The sequence below is a fragment of the Asterias rubens genome, chromosome 9, assembly GCF_902459465.1.
Source record: "Asterias rubens chromosome 9, eAstRub1.3, whole genome shotgun sequence".
NCBI lineage: Eukaryota > Metazoa > Echinodermata > Asteroidea > Forcipulatida > Asteriidae > Asterias > Asterias rubens.
In genome coordinates, this window is record NC_047070.1 from 2,048,177 (window position 1) to 2,070,116 (window position 21,940).

At 37.8% G+C, this 21,940-nt stretch overlaps 1 protein-coding gene across 4 annotated transcripts in view; it reads right to left on the bottom strand.

The window, feature by feature from the left end:
* Positions 1–21,940, bottom strand: part of LOC117294581 (dynactin subunit 1-like) — a 76,225-nt gene that overhangs the window by 21,984 nt on the left and 32,301 nt on the right. For all 4 annotated transcript variants that reach the window (XM_033777053.1, XM_033777052.1, XM_033777050.1 and 1 more), the window contains 2 exons: positions 21,215–21,317; positions 17,439–17,480 (listed from right to left, as the gene is read on the bottom strand). In XM_033777053.1, coding sequence (XP_033632944.1) covers positions 17,439–17,480; positions 21,215–21,317 — 145 coding nt within the window. The remainder of the gene's footprint in view (positions 1–17,438; positions 17,481–21,214; positions 21,318–21,940) is intronic.

A 21,940-nucleotide genomic window follows, 5' to 3' on the forward strand; every position in this document is an offset into this window, starting at 1 on the left:
CACTGATAAAATTTTATAACAGGTTTGGGATATTCCATTTGACTAGCAGGCTGAACCTGTCAGACCAGACAAAACAGTAATATAACTGGTAAGCTCCATTAATCTCCTGACGGTGACTAGAGCAAGCTAGTCAAAATGTTTAGACCAAATTAAGAACTTGCTCTGCGGTAGTGAAGTTAATAATGATCCTAAAAGTAAAGTAGTAGGCCTGGCCGATTTTCTGCCATCTGCACAGGTAGTAGTTAATAAACAGGACAGTTCTTTTCAGAACTGAGAAGTCTCCCAAATTCTGAAAATCTACTCCTCAAGATAGTTCTTTAAAGGAACACGTTGCCTTGGATCGGTCAAGCTGGTCTTTGAAAAGCGTTTGTAACAGTTATGAAATGTTATGAAATGATGTTGTAAAAGTAGAATACAGTGATCCACACAAACATGCCTCGAAATTGCATGGTTTTCCTTTTACCTCGTCGACTAACACGGTCGGCCATTTATAAATGGCCGACCGTGTTAGTTCGCAAAGTTAAAGGAAAACCGTGTAATTTCAAGGCAAATTTGTGTGGATCATTGCATTCTACTTTTAAAACATAGTTCTAACCATATGCATTTCAAAACAAACAGTTACAAACACTTTTCAAAGACCAACCCGTCCGATCCAAGGCAACGTGTTCCTTTAAAGAACAAAATCTACCTGGCAAATAGAGACGGTGTAACCGCAAACCAAATATTTACTCATTAATAGACCAATAACAATTTTGTTATATATTACAAAGCAACCTCTTCACCAAAGAAAACGGGTCTCTCCATATATGTATTTATCTTCCAGTACGCGTTAATTCACCAATCAGATGTTCGAACTGGAGGGTGGTATAAAAACTTACAACCTACTTCCAGTTTTTTTATTGCACAGTGCAATGAGTGTCAATGCGTCGCGCTCTGTATACGAACAGTGCAACAATAACCTTCTAAACTTGGTGCGCGTGCATGCTTTTCGTCGCGAAATAATGTTCTAAAATTTTAAACTTTGCGCGTTACATATACGGACAGTGCAACAATAACCTTCTAAACTTGGTGCGCGTGCATGCTTTTCGTCGCGAAATAACGTTCTAAATAGTAAACTTGCAACCATGTGTAAAGGATAATCTAGTTTGAGGGAATGTTTGCTCTGCAGAGAACCAGTGTGGTCTTGAAGTTTCCAACAGTATTTACTGCTCGTCTTCAGGTCCCTCCATGTTGGAATTCTCTTGATACATAACTCTGATGTTAGATCTTTGAGCAAAAGAGCGAAACACGCAACTGCATTTTTAACTATCCTAATACAATTAAACTAATAAACATTAAGAACCCAAGAACTGACTCCGCGGTAGTACAGTTAATTACGATCCTATAAGCTAAAGTAGTAGTCCCAGCCTATTTCTTTACCATCCACCCAGGTAATAGTTCTTTTCAGAACTAAGAAGTCTCCCGAAAACCCGAACAATCTACTCCGCGGTAGTAGAATTAAGCAAGATAGTTCTCTAAGAACAAACTCTACCTGGCAAGTAGATACACACATGATATTACCACAAACCAAATATATATTAATAAACATTCCTTATCGATATAATGTGTTGCGATTTTTCTATAGACTGGTACTACTGATCAAAAAATCAAAAGCTTGATTTGTGATATTAAGTCATTAGTTTAATTCTAGGAATTAGACTACTTGCTGTTTCAAATCACGGAGAAAGAAATAAGTTACCCTTTAACAGTACAGTGACCCCAATTATTAGACTGGTGATTTAGAACAAACTTGTTCCTTTAGTGTGTAATTGATAATGGAAACTAGACCCCCTGTCAGTCAATGATGGATCAGTTCTGTCCACCAGAGGACAGTGATTTGTAAAGAGCAAGAATCCTCCCCTATTCATACAATGGAGGATTCCATAAGTGAACTGGCAGTAAAGGAGGTCAGTTCATTCAAGTGCATAGTATGGGGGCAGGCAGAGTGGGTGAGAACGCCTGAGGGTGAAAGTGCTCAAGAAAACAGACACAGCAGTCTGAGGGTGTAGAGTGGTGCTGAGATGAGCCCAATGACCGGAGAGTCTTTTACCCAACGTCCACCGGTTATCCTAAAGTTCACTCACCCCTTCACTTTCATAGTTTGTTTACTTTTTTTTTTTGAAGGCAGTGGAGCAAGATTTGTTCACGCACCATTGGAGGGAAACCCCCTGGCTCATGAATCATCATCAAAGCCATGACAACGTCAAAGAGTTTGATGAATATCATGCAGTGAGTGGTTTACAAGGAAACCGAGTTAAATCCAATCCAATCCGATACAGCATTTTGGTTGCACCCTTCTTCAATCCCTTAACTCGCTCAGTGCCTGCCTTTTTTTTTAATGGTTTGAACCCAAAATGCAAAGCTTTTGGAGGTTTTTGAAATTATATACATCAAATAAACAAGTAAGTCTTTCAAACCAAGCAAAAATGTATCTTGCTGATTTGTGTTGCATTGGACCTTCCCAGCTTTTTGAGGTTTTTGAAATTCTGTATAACCAACAAACAAATAAGTCTTCCAAACCAAACGAAATTGCATCTTGCTGATGCCTTGGTAATCCCACAGTCACAATGATTTCTTGAGTGACTGATAGAACTACATCATGAAATTCACTAATCACCAAACCCTTTTTAGGAAGTATACGGGCCCTATTTTAAAGTTTAAATTGCTGTTCAATGAGGTGAAAATATTTCACTCTGATAAATTTTTCTTGAAAACTACTACATGAACATGGGTCGGATATAATTTAGACAAATCTGATGTAAATTACTAAAAAAACACTGCTTCCTTAATAACACTGTCCTTAACAAATTTGGATCGTAAGAGAACAGCCAGATTTAGACTGTTAGATTCTCTTCGATAAAGAAAGGAGAGACAAAGGAAATGGGCGGGTTATACCTGTCAAAAATACTAACAAGTTTGGATTTACGATAGCATCATAGAATCAAATTATTGACCACAAAAGTATAACATAAATTATCCAATCTTGACAATAAAACACAGGACAGTTCTTTACAGGAATGAGATGTCTCCCAAATTCATTCTTCTTTAAAGAACAAAATCTACCTGGAAAGTAGATACACACATAGTGTTACTGCAAACCATTGATACCTCACTATGCAATGCCTCAAATCCCACATAAAACAAAACATTTTGATAAATAAAAATTTGCAAGTATCAGGCTGTTACAGCGAATCAATTTCAGGCACAGAAATCAAAATTTGATTTGGTTCGTGTGGATTCATAAAAAAAAAAAGGGCAGGATTCTGGTCAGTTTTGATGAAACATTCTAACTGGATCCAAGCTAATGACAGCGTGTGTGCGATATGACATAGAATAAACCCACGCAGTATCACTCATGTATAGCATTCAAGCCTCCAGCATGTAACCTCATCCTTCACTCACACAGACCAGACCTATATCTACCAAGCCCAACTCTTGTTGCAGGCATTAATAGACACAGTTCTATGTATATGCACAATCAGCCGGGGAAAACACAACAAGCCTTGGTCTAGAAGAAGCGATAACAAGTATATCAACCGCATCTCGATCGAGAAATGAAAAACAATAAGCTAATCAGAACCTACATAGAGTTAAAGGCATTGACCAGAAGAACAACAAATTAAATGCTTTTATTGTGTTTTAAATTTCCGGATGGATTCTTCTATTTTTGCGTTAGGGGTGATGCAAGTGATACATAGTGAGAGACTAAGAAAAGGAAATTTAAACTGATGGAAACTAAAATGAATCTCAAACAAAAAGGGGAAACAATTTGAAACCAAAACAAAACTTTCCTTAAATCTCAGTTGAAAACCACAGACAGTCTACCCCACTTTCTCTACCACACTTTTCTTTATTTCACATAAAATGTGAAAATTCTAACCGTGACTAACAAGACCAAAATGAAAAAAAAAATAACTATAAACATCATCCAAGGAACACAAAGACACATTCTGGAAAAGTACAAACAAACTATAGTCCACATCATTAATCTGTCATTAAATTTGTCCCTTTCACACACCCCCAACAAAAAATTGAAAGTGTCCATAAACAAGCCAGAAAGCAGAGGGCATTGTACTCCGATCTGAGTTCATTGAATGACAAAGTCACCTTAGAACAGTGCATGACATCTAAAGGTGTGCAAGAAAAGTCCTCTGACCTCCCGTGACCCCTGGATGACCCAGCTCTCGTGCCCTCACCCCTACTCAACCCTGTCGAGGGGTATAGTCAATTGCTCCTTCTTAGTATGGTCACCACCCGAGGCTTTGTCAGGACACTGACAGCTTCTCTCGGGATAGTTCACTCTCTTCTGATCTAACTCCTGTGACCAGGAGAAATAATTAGGTTTAAAGGGGACGACATCGTCAGGAGGACTTGATGAGTTTATAAATGATTGAATTTGAGAAACAAATGAGTGAGTTAGTGTGAAATAGCTTGACGGATAACAATTTGGTGTAACCTTCTGAGTAAAGTTTAGCATTTTTGACAAGGAAGGTTTGGTATTTTTGACAATTTGATTTGTGAGTATAAAATAAATATCATATTTATATGGTTTGCGTTAACACCATGTCGCGTATCTCACACTTGCCAGGTAGAGTTTGTTCTTTAGAGAACTGTCTTGCTATATTATATTCTACTACCGAGAAATAGATTTATCAGATTTTTTTTAGACTTCTCAGTTCTCAAAACTCTGGTCATCGTCAGGAGGAGTGAAACAAGTTTCTTTTAAAGGGAATGTATACTGTTGGTAATTGTCAAAGACCAGTCTTCTCACTTTGTGTATCCCAACATATGCATAATATAACAAACCTGTGAAAATTTTAGCTTGATTGGTCGTCAGAGTTGCGAGATAACTATGAAAGAAAAAACATCCTTGTCACACAAAGTTGTGTGCTTTCAGATGCTTGATTTTGAGACCTCAAATTCCAAACATGAGGTTTGAAAATCAAATTTGTGGAAAATTACTTCTTTCTCGAAAACTACCTAGCTGTTTCTCACAATGTTCCGTACTATCAACCTCTCCCCATTACTCGTTACCAAGTAAGGTTTTATGCTCGTAATTATTTTGAGTAATTACCAATAGTGTCCACTGCCTTTAATAGGTTATTACTGGAGAAGACAAAAATAAGCTTGTAAAATAAGCAAAAATAAAAATGTCTGTCCTTCACTAAAAACTCTCCCTCTGTAATGCACCAATACTTCTATTGAATGAATATGTACACAGATCACCATGGAACTATTTATGACCTCTGACTTTGGATCCACAACAATGTTGGAAAATGCTTTCAATTCATTTAAACCAATTCAAAGCCAAAATAAATTTGAGTCCCAGATTTGGCCTTTGTCCAATTCAATTAGAACCTACAAGACATTGCAAACGAAAGGCAACGTGTCACTCCCATATGTGGCCGTACATCACCATCAACATTTTCAAACCTGAATTTATCTCCCCTGATTGTACAATTTTAATTAACAATTAAATTATTAATTAAGATCCTGACAGAATGATGAATTTCAAATTCGGAGTTGGGAATCGGTCAAAGAAATAAAAGAGCAGCCAACTCAAACCCACTGCGAGGGATTACTGACCATGACTAATTATAATCAAGTTTGAAATGAAATTAAAAATTAAACCTTTCAGCATGTAAAAAATTACCACTCATTTACTTTAATGAATACTTAGTCAAAAAGTGAGTTCAACGAACTTCGGAACTTAAAAAAACTGGACGATACCATTCCATATGGGTGAAACCGATCACTCAGTATTCAACATTTCCTAAAATGGAACACCCCTCTCTGTTTTTCCTGCAGCGGTGAAATAACCAGGCCACCATTTTTTTTCTTTCTAGAGGAGACGACGACGGTTCAGGGGAAAGATGGGTTTAGGAACGATCAATGACTCGCTGAACACTGTCACCCTACCGCGGTTATCTAGGTCAGCCTAAGGCTACCTAAACATAGAGGGTAACCGTAACTTAATGAGGGGACAATGTCACGGTGATCCTCTTTCTCCTCAAACGACCCCCCCCTGCCTTCAGAGCGTTCATCAACCTGCAATCATTATCCATAATCTAGTTGAGATGAAGTAAAAGTCTGGTCAAGCCCTAGTTATACAATGAACCAAAAAAAGGGGATGCATTTCTGCATGAGGGATTCTATACACTCAAATGGGAAGTTTTGTTAAGTCAACATGAACGGCAAATTATTTCTGCTGTTTTGTTACACAGAAGTTAAAATCTGGTCAAGCCCTACATGTAGTTATACATGAATTCAAGAGTGATGCATTTCTGCCTGAGGGATTCTACACACTCAATTGGGAAGTGTTGTTAAATCATTGGGAATGGCAGATTATTTCTGCCATTTTGTTACACTGAAGTAAAAATCTGGTCAAGCCCTAGTTGTACAACTCTGGTATGAACTAAAGAGTGATGCATTTCTGCATGAGGGATTCTAAACACTCAATTGGAAAGTGTTGTAAAGTCAACGGGAATGGCAGATTATTTCTGCCGTTTTGTTACACTAAAGTAAAATCTGGTCAAGCCCTAGGTATACAACTCTGGTATGAACTAAAGAGTGATACATTTCTGCATGAGTATATATGTACACTCGAATGGGAAGTGCTATTAAAACGACAGGAATGGCAAATTATTTCTGCCATTTTGTTACACTGAAGTAAAAATCTGATCAAGCCCTAGGTATGACTCTGGTTTTAACTAAAGAGTGATGCATTTCTGCATGAGGGATTCTATACACTCGAATGGGAAGTGTTGTAAAGTCAACGGGATGGGCAAATTATTTCTGCTGTTTCGTTACACTGGCGAACCTCTTCAGTGTTGCATAGTCTACACATGTAGCATCTAGATTCACTGGTACTCCACTACTTATAAACCTAACTACAAATCCTTCTATTTGCAATATAACTACCGGTAGGTATGTTCATGAAAGAAAATGTTCATGAAAGAAAAATCATATCTACAGAATAAGCTGCTGGAGGAATTGGGTTCCAAACGGGGTATATCTCAATGGGGAAGGTTCAAGTGACACAAACCCTGAATACAGGATGGTCTTCTTAAGAAATTCAACACATCATCTTGCCAATAAGTCATTAGTTAAAACCCAACTAATTATCTCATTAACAGCGTTAACAAATCAACGCTTTATTAACTTAAAATAAGAAAGGAAGAGTCTATCACTTCCCTGCATCCAACTGTGCTCGAAATGCGGTGAATGACACACTTGCCCCACCGCAAAAAATAGAAGAAGAAAAAAAATCTGAGAAGAGAATCTAGGTCTATCCACCTAAGGAGGAATCTGTGAGAGTCCAAACGGGCTATTCTTAAGACAACGGCTAAGGGGGGGAAAGTTGGATGTGGTATGGAATTACGTCCCCAGGTTTCCCCTCGTACGACTCCACATCCCTACATGCATGCGTTGACCCAGATTCGCCAGTTCAGAATCCTGATTCCATGCTAATACGATACCCAGTGTGTACTGATGAGTTGAGGAAGAGATAAAAAAAAATAACTGGCTCAGTGCTAGCTTGGGGGGTTTTCAAAGATAGAATTGCGGACATCTGTGTGTTTGAGAGAGGGTAGAGGGAAAGAGAGGGTGGGAAAATAAAACAAGCTCATCTCAAACGATAAGGTGAACGCTCCCCTGTCACCTCTCTGGAAAGTATGGAGGGAGGTGAAAGTCCGGGAAAGACGTTACAGGAGTGCATTTGAGGAGGACGATCGGACTTTGGTCATCAACCAGCTACCCTAGTCAATGGCAGACTTCTGCGACGACCGCTCGGTCGTCAGTCGCAGGCAAAATCTGCAAGTCAACCGGGGACAGGGGTCTGTACTATATTCACATCAGGGATTTGCAAGAAATGTCACACACCGTAAAAATCCAAAGGGAGTTGAGTTTTTAATGAGAAGATAGTCAGTTACAAAAGGGAAAAAAAAAGAAGTAAGTTTTATATATAAGGCTCGTTTACCATAATCATATTCCCCCCTCAATAGGAATAGTCTAGCCTTTATCTTTCATGATAACTTGGACTAGTCCACTGTAGAGATAGGGGTGTCACTCTAAAGCTTTCCCAATATATTTATTGTAATTTTTTCACTTTCTATCAAATGTCAATGAACACTATGGAAATCCCATTATGAGAAGTGTTAATCCTGTAGGTATGAGCCATACAAAAGTCAACATGCTCTTTAGAAAACGGGCCCCCAACTCGCTGAATTTAATTTTACAATTTGGCTCTTTGGAGTCAAGAACCCTCGGATTTGTGCCCGGGGCCTTTATATATTTTTTTTACATGCACAAATCCCCTTGCTACAAGCACGCAAATTATCTAAGTCACTGACTTACCACATATCAGACAAACAAACCGATTTAAACCCACACTGTAGGAGTCAATATGCCTTGAACTAAAATCTCTAAACTAACCACCCCCGTGAAGAGCAGTCGACTGGTCTAAAAATGCTGTTTAAGTTAGCTTCTTTCATTCCAAATAGGGGGGCACAGAAAATTGCAAATTAATATCTTATAATCAAATTTACATTGGCTTTTCATCATATAAAAACACATCTCTATGTCTCTCGTCAACTACAGTTAAATACGTAGAATTTAATTTAGTAAGTTATAAAGCATTTACAGTCACCAATCATTCACTGCCTCAGTCAAAATTAACAGATTGATACATTTTGAAAACACTTTTCAACTATTTCCAATCACAATGAAGAAAAAGTGACAAAATGGTGGTTTAAAGTCCTTGATTCTCAAACTATAATCTCTTGTAACAATGAGCAGTTTTCCATCCTCTATAGTATCACACAGTAATTACTGTAGAAAGATTTAGGTTAGTTTCAGCATTAAATGCCAGCCCAGAATTTCTTTTTGTAAAAAATCACAATGTTACATAGTGAAGCTAAAGTCACCCAGATAAAAACTTCAGCTTATAACGGGACAAGTATTTAATTCATGCTAGTTTGCATCAAAATCACTCATAAGTCTGCAACAAGAGCTGGAAATTCATACAAAAAGTTTTTGGCATTCTCCAGAAGAGGACCAGAACATACCAGCAAAAAAGTCAAGACCAAACTGGCTCCTCCAAGAGCCACAACTTCTCAAAAGAGGTCTTAAGCACATGAAGTTGATCTTCATTACTTGTTTCCAACAAGTTTCCAACTTTGTAAACAAATCACAGGCATATTACACAAGTGGGATTCGAACCCACAGCTAGAGCTTAGGAAAGTACTGAGTATACAGTGCTAACACACATCAGTGTTTATGGGTAAAACAAAAGTAATCTTACATTTCCATCTATTAAGCACAACTTTACTTTGAATTTCCACGATGAGTTGAGCATCTGCAAACAGATTTCTAGAAAGAGTATCAAGTAAGGAGAGCCTTCATTAAAGTGACAAATAAATCTAGACATTGATGGAAGGGAAACATGTGGATTAAAGTCTTTAAGAAACAGAGTTTCATATATCCTCCGAGAAGACATTGTGACTCTTTGGTTTATTTCTAAAGCTTTGACAAGTTTGCTCTTCTCTAACTATCAGAAGATTGTTTGAAAGAAATTGTACATGTACACTAAAGGCCAAGTATGGACCACACTCTAGGTCAAGGATGGACGACACTAGGTCAAGGATGGACGACCCTCTGGATGACACTAGGTCAAGGATGGACGACACTCTAGGTCAAGTATGGATAAAACTAGGTCAAGGATGGACGTCACTCTAGGTCAAGTATGGATGACACTTAAGGTCAAGTATGGACGACACTTTAGGTCAAGTATGGATAAAACTAGGTCAAGGATGGATGAGAATCTAGGTCAAGTATGGATGACACTTAAGGTCAAGTATGGATGACACTCAAGGTCAAGTGTGGATGTCACTCTAGTTCAAGTATGAACGGTCAAGTATGTCGAAAGAAGCTACAAACTTATTCATACTTCAATTAGAAACCAGATATTTGAACATTAAGAACTTTAAGATGATACGACACTGGTATGAACAAAACTGCTACTTATCAGTTAGATTCAGAGTCATAAGTTGTAAAACACTGCAAAAAAAAAGAAATCTGTTAAATGCATTCCAGGGAACCATGTAAAACTGATTACAATCATATGGCCTATTAGCTGGTAACCCATTTCTGCAAACCTTTCAACACAAGCAGGTCAGCTAAGTAGGCTACAGTACAAACCAACTCTTCTATCCTTGGCTTGTTTCATATCGAATAGCTTAAGTATCACCGACACAGAACAGGAAGCGTCGTTCACATTTTCAAAACATAACGGATGTACGCTCTCTCCAACATTCCCCTATTTAACAATGGATGAGTCCACTTTCCCATCAGCTGCTTTTTTTGTCAATACATCCATTTCCAAGTCCGTGAGGGATGTTATTAATTATTTATAATGAATTAGTAAATAATTTAAAGTGGGAGGGCGTGCATTGATTCAACCCAACCCGTATTTGGAATGGAAGATTCTAAATTATGCACGCGGACAATTTCATTAATGATTGAGAGGGGTGGTTAAGATTCTTGGGACTAATAGTTGCTGATGGAGAGTGGTCTACGCAAGGTGAACACCCGATAAGACAAAGTCCTGGCTTCACTATTCAAATGTCGCTGACTCTTAACCGCAAATAAGCTACCTTTTTTTCCTAGAGTTTCTTGTTGTAGCGGATTTGCTCTTATCCCCTTCGGCATGTATTATTAATTGGCCTTTTGCATTAAAAAAAAAAGTATAATATTAGTTTGATTTTGCAAATTGTGATTTCCGAGACCTTTTGAAAAATGCATTAGAATTTGGAGACGTCAAAAATGATGAACTCTACTGGGGTTTGTTGTCAGTTGCTGATCAAAGACCTGTGTAAAATTGTCAGTCTACAATAAATGAATTTAAAGTATTGAAATAACTTCAGTGTTTTTCTAGTATGGCCAGATAGGTGAAGATGGGGCATTGTCATTTCCAAACAAAGACAAAAGGAAACTCTGAACAGAAACATGCAGCCAAAGTTCTGATCATTGTTAGATGTGACAAGCAATCAGAGCTACACAAGTCATGAAATTAAATACACTGGACACTATTGGTAATTGTCAAAATCCAGTCCTCTCTCTTGCTGTATCTCAACATATTTTTGTTATGCATAAAATAACAAACCGGTGAAAATTTGAGCTTGATTGGTCTTCTGAGTTGCGAGATAACTATGAAAGAATAAAACGCCCTTGTCACACGAAGTTGCGTGCTTTCAGATGCTTGATTACGAGACCTCAAATTCTAAACTTGAGGTCTCTAAATCAAATTCGTTGAATATTACTTCGTCACTTCAGAGGGAGCCGTTTCTCACAATGCTTTATACCATCAACCTCTCCCCATTACTCGTTACCAAGTGAGGTTTTATGCTAATAATTATTTTGAGTAATTACCAATAGTGTCGACTGCCTTTCTGTTTTATTACCTAATTTTGTGATTTTTAATTGTATATACAAACATAAATGTGCATTTTATGTGCGAACTATGTTGCAGGGGCATGATGCCTTATGATGCATAAAAAAGAGTTGATTTTAATAAAAACAAAATTGTTGAACAGGAGACATATTCTATAGGATTGGTCTCAGAATGATTGATTATAAGCTTTGTTAATGTAACAAAATAATAATAATAATAGTAAGGCATAAAATTAAAAAAGTTATATGGCGTAACCCGACCTACCCTAAAAATACGGCCCGCCCTGGATATTTTTATTTTTTTAAGGGAAGAAATATAATGATTAAAATCTATTAAAGACTCAAAAATAAAATAAACGTCATCAAGAGTTTAAAAATATACTATTTGTTGTGTGTTGCCTTGTTTTCTTTTGTTATCATGTATACTACCATGTATACTACTTAAACAATTAGAAAACATGTAATTTTCATTGCTGGGAGGGAAGAAAAAAAAAAAAATCACTACCTACCTACCTACCCACCCTTTTTTTTTTTTTTTTGGGGGGGCCCGTTATGCCAACATAACATATATTTTTGTTATGCCTAATAATAATTGTCAGCACTCGAGTGAATGTTTCACAACAGAAAGATTTCAAAACCATTGTTAGCTTTCCCATAATGACACTCAGTGGCTACCACATCTTCCTTAAAAATACCATATAATAATCAATCCAAATTAGAGATATAGCATCCAGGCCCGTATGTTTCGTTTTTGAAAGAGCAAAGTCACACAGGCAGTTTCCCCCCTGGCAAGAAAATTGTAAATTTCTACTGGAGTATTTCAAGGGCACCAAGGCGATGGCCAGGGGGGCATGAAGGCAATCGCCTTCTTTCAGTATCAGGACTGACAATGTGTAGTTTCCCAACTACGCTACCTACAAGTAAGACTCTACTCTAGGTTTGTATCATTCTCTGAAAGTTTAATCTCCCTTAATGCATGTCAATGCCCTCGTACCGACGATGGTTAACTTATCCACATTCTAAAGATTGTCTGAAAACGATACTCGCGCATTTAACCCAAAGCGTCTACACCCTAAGACATGAGGTCATTACCCCCATGCTTGTAGTCCTGAGGGTCACCCTGTGGAACCTAAACTTCAAAATCAAGAGTTTCTTTCCCCAAAAATGTCAAATTCTGTCCAGAACATTCATCCCACAATTAGGAAATCAATATTTGTGTTAAAGGGAAGGTACACGTTTGGTTATTACTCAAAACAAATAAGAACTTAAAAATTGACTTGGTAACGAGCATAGGAGAGTAGTTGAGAGTAAAAAACATTGTGGAAAATGACTCCCTGTGAAGTAACTGTAATTTTTGAGAAAGAGGTATTTTCTCACTTTTATTCCTATCTGAAAGCACAAAAATTCGTCTCACAAGGGTGTTTTTTGTTGTATCATTTTCTCACAACTTCGATAACCGATTGAGCCCAAATTTTCACAGGCTTGTTATTTTATGCTTATGTTGGGATACACCAAGTGAGAACACTGGTCTTTGACAATTACCAAAGGTGTGAAGGTACAACATATGGTTTCTGTAAATTTATGCGTAACACAAGAGACTTTTATGGGATTTGAAGGGGTAAGCATTTCATGGGGATGTATCAATGTGTAGGTGGTTTGCGAAAACACCATTCTACTCGTCGGGTAGATTATATTCTTTTGAGAACTTGTCTTTTTTGAGATTTTTCGGAACTTGGGAGACTTAAATGTATATAGAAGTGACAGGTAAGTACAGTATTGTCCTCCTAATCAAGTTGACAGGTTAAGTGGGCGTTCACAGTTTTAGAGTTAAAAAAAGGAGCGAATAAAGATAACTAATAATTATTTTTGTCAGGGATGGTACACAATGTTTGAAGACTTAAAGACACTGGACACTATTGGTAATTGTCAAAGACCAGTCTTCTCACTTGGTGTATCTCAACATATGCATAATAAACAAACCTGTGAAAATTTGAGCTCAATTTGTCGTCAAAGTTGCGAGATAATAATGAAAGAAAAAACACCCTTGTCACACGAAGTTGTGTGCTTTCAGATGCTTGATTTCGAGACCTCAAATTCTAATTCTGAGGTCTCAAAATCAAATTCACTACATTTCTTCAGAGGGAGCCGTTTCTCACAATGTTTTATACTATCAACAGCTCCCTATTACTTGTTACAAAGTAAGGTTTTATGCTAATAATTATTTTGAGTAATTACCAATAGTGTCCACTGCCTTTATAGGATGATTTGAACCTTCATATTTTAAAGGTTTCCTTACGACTGTTATTATTTGTTATGGAGAACCTACTTTCTAGAAAGCATAGTAAAGCATTTCTTTCTACAAAACTTGACAACTAATAAAGCTGAAACTTTAACATGTAAATTAAATTACATACATCTTCATTCACAGTGAGTGAGGATTCATGTCATGGCCAGAAACTTGATCTACAAAAAGATATCGAAACCCTTTAAACAGTCATCAATCATGTAACTGCAGTCTCACTGCTTCACATTCATGTATTCATAGACGCAGACGATCAAATTACAAACAGTTTGAAATTTAAAAAAATGTTACCGAAACAAGAAATAGCGGCCCTAGAGTGTAGAGAGGGGGGTGGATTATGTCATTCAACTTCGATGCAATCATGTCTAGATCAATCAAGCGTACAATAAACTAAAGAGTCAGTATTGATTCACCACTAGAGGGCGCTGTGTGCAAGCTATATAGCTTGGCCCTTCATAGCCTGAACGTCAGTCCTCGAGGCTCATGAATAACGCCAGAGACCGGCATCAAAAACTGGCGCGTGGTTTAACCTTTGACCTCAGTCATGTCACATAAAGATACGCAGTCAAATTCTATTGCGGCCGTAAGAGCAGTGTACTGTTTGGGCATATTGGGTGCATGTTTATCCAATATCATTGTATCCAATGGAATCACTGGACCTGAGGAGCTGGGACCCGTCTTTATCCTTGCGGATAAAGACAGGGGCCCAGTCTAGGCCCTTCATTGCAGAACAGCCAAACTTGAAACAAGACTTACAACTGGGCTTCGACTAAGGTTTTAAAATGCATCGTAAACGCATAATTACATTTTCTTGTATGATGTAGTTCCAAAGAAAATATGATAACTCCAGAAGCTCCCAAAAAGTAAAAAATAAAATAAAATTAATACCTCGAAAGGGCATGGAAAATGTTGGTTTTGAATACCCAGTCGATAAAGCTCTGGATGTTAAGCACATCTTCAGCACAAGAGGGCAGTAAATAGCTTAAGCTTGCAGTTGCATTCAAATAGATCCATGTGGTGACGGGATCATTTTGGATGTGTCAGTGCACACACAATGCACTACAATAATTAAATGACTACACATGTACAATTAAATGACTATGCTAGCATTGATTATGTCAACTATAAAACAACACAACAAACAAAATAAGTTATTTTCTATTAAACTTTTCTATTAAACTGCATTGCATTTGCATGTTATTTCATGTGGCAGGAAATAAATGTTACTTTTCTTTTCAGCTGTTTTATACACTAGAAAGCTAGAAACATTGGCAGTGTTAGATAAAAAAACCCAAGTCAGAATGCTAGACTCGAATGTGCCATCTGAGGCCAGGCCTGAAACGGCGGCTTCGGCTACAGCTACGGCTAGATCGCGGGTCTGCCTATTCATCAACACTGACAGACAGACTGATCTAGCCATACATGTAGCTGTAGCCGAAGTCGCCAATTCGGATAGGCCTATGTCTAAGTCAGCGGCTATGACTACAGCAGGATCGCTGCATCATCATGCGTTAAAGTATAGGTTAACCTTAGCAAGAGCCTTAACAACGAGTAGATCATAGCTGTGTAGCCGTAAATCAGCCTCATTGTTTCTATCTGAACAACCTTTGAACTATGAATGGCCATTCAAATGGCAGTTTTATCTGTTATATTATTTAAATGATACCTGTAAATGGCGGTTATCCGTTGTTGGATATTGAATAAATAAAATAAATAAAAATAAAGAAATGGTTTGAACAACTAAAGTTTGGGATGCGGCTTCACGCATTTCTTTGTGCATGGTGAAGATGAGTGTCACAGGAAATAATTCCAAAGTGAGAATAACAAAAAAACACCTTTATGTCTCCCCTTGAGCGGAATTAACAACAAGCTAAGATTGATCTCAACTGTGTATCACTATGTCAAGTGTGATACCACAGTACAAACTTCCAAGGTGATATTAACAATTCATCTTAAGATGAGTCTTAGTGCTTTGTGAAATCAATTCCTGTTCTTATAACTGGTTATAACATCAAGTTGCAGATTTAACTTCGGATATAAAGTGCAAAAGTTGACTCTACGGCTGTGTCAAAAATAACCGTTTTGGTGAACGTGCTAATTACATTCATGCAAGTGTATAGGGTGTCATGGCCGAATTGTTCTGGGGAGTGGGTTCGGAGACACTTCACTATAATTGCTTCTCTTCACCCAGGTGTATAAATGGGTACCTGTGAGGGTAGAGACTAATACTGTGTGTGAAACAGCCTCTCGAGCACCAGCTCAAGGCTGTATATTCCCAAGGGAGCTGAGAAAGATTAATACAGGACTGTTATTGGCCCAATGATGACCAGGGCAATAATTTAAAAAGCGCATTGATACATTATTGTAAAATGCACCATATAAAATCTAGTTGTTATTATTATTATTACAGGGTGCGTTCAATTAGCTTCAATGGGTCTACCCCGCGGTGCTCACTCAACTGAGCCCCTGACAAGAGCTAAACGAACGATCACACTCGCCCTCTCGTGGTGACGGCATGCACATCAGGTCACCCCCAAGGGACCCACTCTACAAGCAGGGCACTGGGGGCTGACCCAGGTGAGCCCCGTCAAAGCTATTCGAACGTACCGGGGCAGACCGGGGTCGACCCAGGGAAGCTAAACGAACGCACCCACAGACACTATTGGTGGCCATAAAGTCAAGCACTAGGCAGACGCAAAAATGCACGCATCAAGCCACCATCAGTCCCATACAAATGGGTGCGATGTTCTCTGTTTGCCCACCAGTAGTGAATAGTGCATGTGTGATGTGCAATTAACGTTTCACGGAGAAGGGTCTACTAACAGCTGCGACGCAGCCCATAGCAACACCCTTAACAACAGCTGCAGCTATAGCCGCAACCATTAAATCGGAAAGGCCTCAACAAAAAGATTACAGTGCAATTGCAGTTAGAAAAACAAAAATAAGCCAAATACGCAGAAATCTTCAAATTTGAAGCAGGACAACAATAAAAGGTATTTCAATGAATACCATTGGAATAGTTTGACGTGCTGCAAGACAGTAAACATGCTGGGACAACAAGCTTGAATGCTTTCTTACCGTTCAAGATCTATAAAGTTTAAACTATCAACTTAACAAAACGTAGCAAAACTGTTAGCAAGTGAGAGATATTGTTGCAATATGCATAGTAGGTTAGTTTGAATGCATCCTAGTTGGGCCCAATTTCATAAAGCCTGTAAGCACAAAAACTTGCTTAGCACAAAAAAAAACTTTTGCTAAGCAAAAATAGGTTACCACCCAGAATGCCTTACAGGTACCATCACTGTTTTACTGGTAAACCGGTCATTTCTTGCTTATCCAAGAAATTTGATTAGCAGAATTTTCTGCTCAACAGCTTCTCATTTCAAAGAGCTGCTCAAGTAGAAAATATTGCTTAACAACTATCTGCTAAGCAGAAATGAGCAGGATACAAGTCACATATGTTTGTACACGTGACATGGTAGTTTGGCTGGTAACCTTATTCTGGTAAGCAAAATTTTGTTGTGCTTAGTTACTTTTTGTGCTTAAGCAGCTTTATGAAACTGGGTCTGGTTATAATGCAAGCTATTCATTTGATATTTAACTGTTAGTCTGCGATTGAACGAGCAGATCAAGGATCGAGTGCACAAACCTTTCTTTCCTTCCTTGGATTTCTTCTCTTTCTCTGGTGTGTCTGTTTATAAAATTACCATTGTACACTCTTAAGTAAAGTACAAGATGGAATTCTTACCTAAAAGTTTCCCATCGGATGCCTACCGGTAATAGATAATTTGCAATAGATGCCATCTTTACGGGCAAATTGCATTTTGGCTTGCAGGCGCGTCAAGCGTTCAGTTTATTAACCAATCAGACAACAAGCTTTGTGAAATGTGCGTGTGCTGCATGCCGTTCTCGCGCAAAACGCATATCTGTGTGCTGCAAATTGCCCGTAAAGGCGTCATGTAGGAACTATCTATTGTACCCTCAACAGGAGAAGACGGTTTCAATCCGGGTGCTACATTATACCCCAAATGGGATAGTTTAAGTAACGAAACCTACGAACAAAGCTGAATTTGATTCTATCAATGAAGGGTTTCCACACTTTAGGGTTCCTTTTTTAGCTTTCAGTTTTTGCCTGTTTAGACAATGATAACTGAGGCCTACAATCGCATGAAGTTTTAAGGCTTGAGGAGCTTTACTTGTTTAATTAGGATGATGAGGCAATTTTCTACGCCAGGAACTGACACAAAACTTTGTTGCTCCATTGCTCCGTAATTTAGGACGACGTGCATTAAAAATATATATATATAAATTAAGTTCAAAGCATCATGTCCCCACTTCAAAAACAATTGTTATAAAATACCCCAGAATTTTGTACAAAAGCATGATTTAAGAAAAAAAAAGAATAATTTTAAACACTTTTTTCTCTGTTTGCTACTTGTTACTGGTATCTACATTTGTGTGTTCGTGGTGTCGGTGTTGAACTGGTCAAGAATCTGTCAGGCTTGATAATTCAGAAATGTGATGGGGGGGGGGGGGGGGTTGGGCAGTTGCCTCCATAACCTGGTCATCGCCTTCTGGTGCCCCTTTCAAACTTACAGTAACTTAGAGGAATGTTACAGAATTGGTAAGAAACAAAAATCGTGAAGATCACAGATTTACATAAAACTTACATGGTCTAATGATGATGATAGTAGAAAACATCCCTTGAAATATTTCTGTTTAAAATTTCATATTTGATGATATAAATAATCTAATTTCGCGTTTGGAGTTTATCGCTCAGTGAGCGTTTTATTCATTTTTGTTTTGGCATCGACGCAATGCAAAATTTGTGATCGGTTTTTCACTATTCTCTCGTGACCCAGATGGCCGATCGATCTCAAAGCTCTACAGGTTTGTCAGTTTATGTATATTGTGGATTACATAAAGTGCTTACACTGTCAGCAACTGTTTTGCTTGCTAGCAAAACCAAGTCTGCAATGTTCCTTTAAAATTCATAGAGAAGTGACGTTTTATACTTTTGAGGAACAAACTATCAGGCCTGCATTGATTGTTATCTCTACCAAATTATCCCCTAAATTTTAGCCCCATTGGAAGACAAATACAAAATACCGTAACATTGTTGGCTAAATTCCTGCTATAAATTGATGAGTATCTATGTTCATATTACACAAGTTGTAGGGACATCGAGCTGTTTGCAGTAGGAGTTGTATTACAATTACGTCAGTGAATCATGAAATCAGATCTGTTGAACCATCTGTGCATTCATTGATAGTGTCTTTATGTAGCGATATCTTAAAAGCTTGTTTAAATGCTTGTCATACATGTAAGGGAATAAAAGGGTGGCGTTTAAAACCTTGCAGGGTCGTAACCGTGCGATAAAGGCCTGAGCCGAAGAGTCACTACTCTTTTATTTCAATTCATAAATGCCTTTTTGGTTAAAAGGCGTAAAAAAAGAAAGAAACTCTGTCAAACTTATCCGTTTTTCCGACGTCCTTTCCTTAAGCTTTGTATGTGTGTTGTGTTTTTATGAGACAGTTTTCGGATATTTATTCGAGTGTGTAGTAATGCATCCTCAAATCCTTGGGCTAAAATGGCGCGTGGAGATCGATCACCCCTGGGAACGAGGTTGTGGGCTAACCCGCACATTGCTATCCGCAAACAACCGGTTATAAACAGCTCCAGCTGGTCTTTACGAACCGTATAAACACCCCCACGTGACGCGCTCTCCACCAATAGGAATAGAGAAACTGTCTGGGGTATTTATGAATGCTCATCAAAAAAAAAAAAACGAACAGAACATCACAAGCATCATACTTCTACTTGCAATTGTGCACAGCCACAATCATGGGTACACATTTTCCGTGTCCAATGTCCTTTCTCTATGATCTTTAGCTGCGCCACGCATCTGGAACTCTCTACCACTTAATCTTAGATCTTATCTCTATACCACAAAGTTCAAATCTCGTCTCAAAACTTGCCTATGTTAAAGATTTTTAAGTGCTAACTTAGTTGTGTCTTCTTTCTTTCGTTTAAAAAAAAAAAATTGCACCTTGAACACCCGGCAGGATGGATATGTATGCATTACAAGTCTTTATTTATTATTATTATTATCTAAAAACAAAGCAGAACTTAAAATATTTGCAGATAAATAATCCAGACATGATATGTAACAACATCCACTCGATAATATCGCTGACTTCATTCAATTAAATTAACTCAACTCCAGTCTTATCATATTCAAAAAATTAATCTAATAACCATAACACATAATTTAATAACTAGTTCTTGTATTACAGTATGATTTATTACTAGAGATAACCCAAATACATGGTAATTTTTCATGTTATTTTCTTCATTTTAATTGAAACATAAACTATACCCATGGGGTCATTAAGTATTCTGCCTCACATTGATTTATGAAGGAAAAAAAAAACGAAAAAAAAAAAAAAAAACTCAAGTAATATCGTGAACCTGTGTGTGATCCCTGTTTATACGAGTTATAATGTTGATGAAATAGGGAGACTACCAACATTGGGCGAGATAGCTCAGTTGGTAGAGCGCCGGGTATGCCAATACAGAAGCCGAAAAGGTTCAAGTCACACTCCAGTAAATTTGTATAATTTTGAGTCAACCAAATTCGTTCGACCCAAAATGTTTTGAACAAAAGTTCTGTGTGTTTTCTGTGTCTGTGGACAAATTTACAGATGCCTGGGCCAGTTTCATAGAGCCGCTTAAGCATAAAAATTAGCTAAGCTCAACAAAATTACGCTTACCAGTAATGTTACCAGGCAAAATATCGTGTCAGATGTACCACTTCTAACCGTTAGTCTGCTTGTTTCTGTTAAGCATGAATTTGTTAAGCGACATTGTCTGCTTAAGCAGCTCTTTGAAATTGGATCTTTTGAACTTTAACAGACAGGACTTGAACCCATGAGCTTTTATAGACACCTGGAATAGGATTTGAATCCCACTTTATCACCAATTCAATTATGACATCACTTAAAGACACTGGACACTATTGGTAATTGTCAAAGACCAGTCTTCTCACTTGGTGTATCTCAACATAATGCATAAAATAACAAACCTGTGAAAATTTGAGCTCAATTGGTCGTCCAAGTTGCGAGTGATTATGAAAGAAAAAACACCCTTGTCACACGAAGTTCTAAATCTGAGGTCTCAAAATCAAATTCATGGAAAATTACTTCTTTCCAATCTTGAAAACTATGTTACTTCACAGGGAGCCGTTTCTCACAATGTTTTATACTATCAACAGCTCCCCATTACTCGTCACCAAGTAAGGTTTTATGCTAATAATTATTTTGAGTAATTACCAATAGTGTCCTCTGCCTTTAAAGTGAAAACACCAAAACAAAAGAAAAATTACCCAAGGATGATAAAGAGTAAAAGAAAAGGGTACTTTCTTACCTGCCAATGAGCCAGCCGCCTTCATAGCTCCTTGTCCAAGCTCTCTCATTCCTCCGATTAGGGTGACGAGATGATCACTACACTCAGACAAAGAAGCTTGAATCTATCCAACAAATAGGTGTAGCAAGATTCAATAAGGTTTCAATTTTTGGGCTACTATCTATTTTGTCAATAACTTTGTTCGGGGGGGGGGGGGCTGCCAGTCAGAAGCCATTTAACTGGTTTCTGACTGGCACCCCTGACAAAGATATTGACGATTTTGGGAGAGCCCCAACAGAAGGGCTAGATGGCTAAGTTGATAGAGCACTGACACATATAAACAGAGGTATTTAGGTTCAAGTCCTGCTGTTCAACCTAAAATAAGTAAATAAACAAATTATCCAGTCAGACCCTTGTGGTTTACTACTTGCATGTCAATATGTACCAAACAAAAAACATTCAAGAAAAATCCCTATAGAATGCTTCAGATTGCAGACTGTAGCTTTAATAATTAAGATAAACACCAAGTAGAAAACATTCCAAAGACCTTGTTCCAATAAAAACAAAAAATATAAAAAATCCCCAAACTTCAAAAGTCAACGTATGCGACCCTTGGGTGAGCAGTCAAAGTTCCAATACAAACTTACAATTTTAAGTGACTCGTTAATTAAAGAAATTTAGTTTGATGTTAGTTTTTTCTTATAACTAAAGTAAGTTTTGAGTAAAATATATTTTAATGTATCCCTT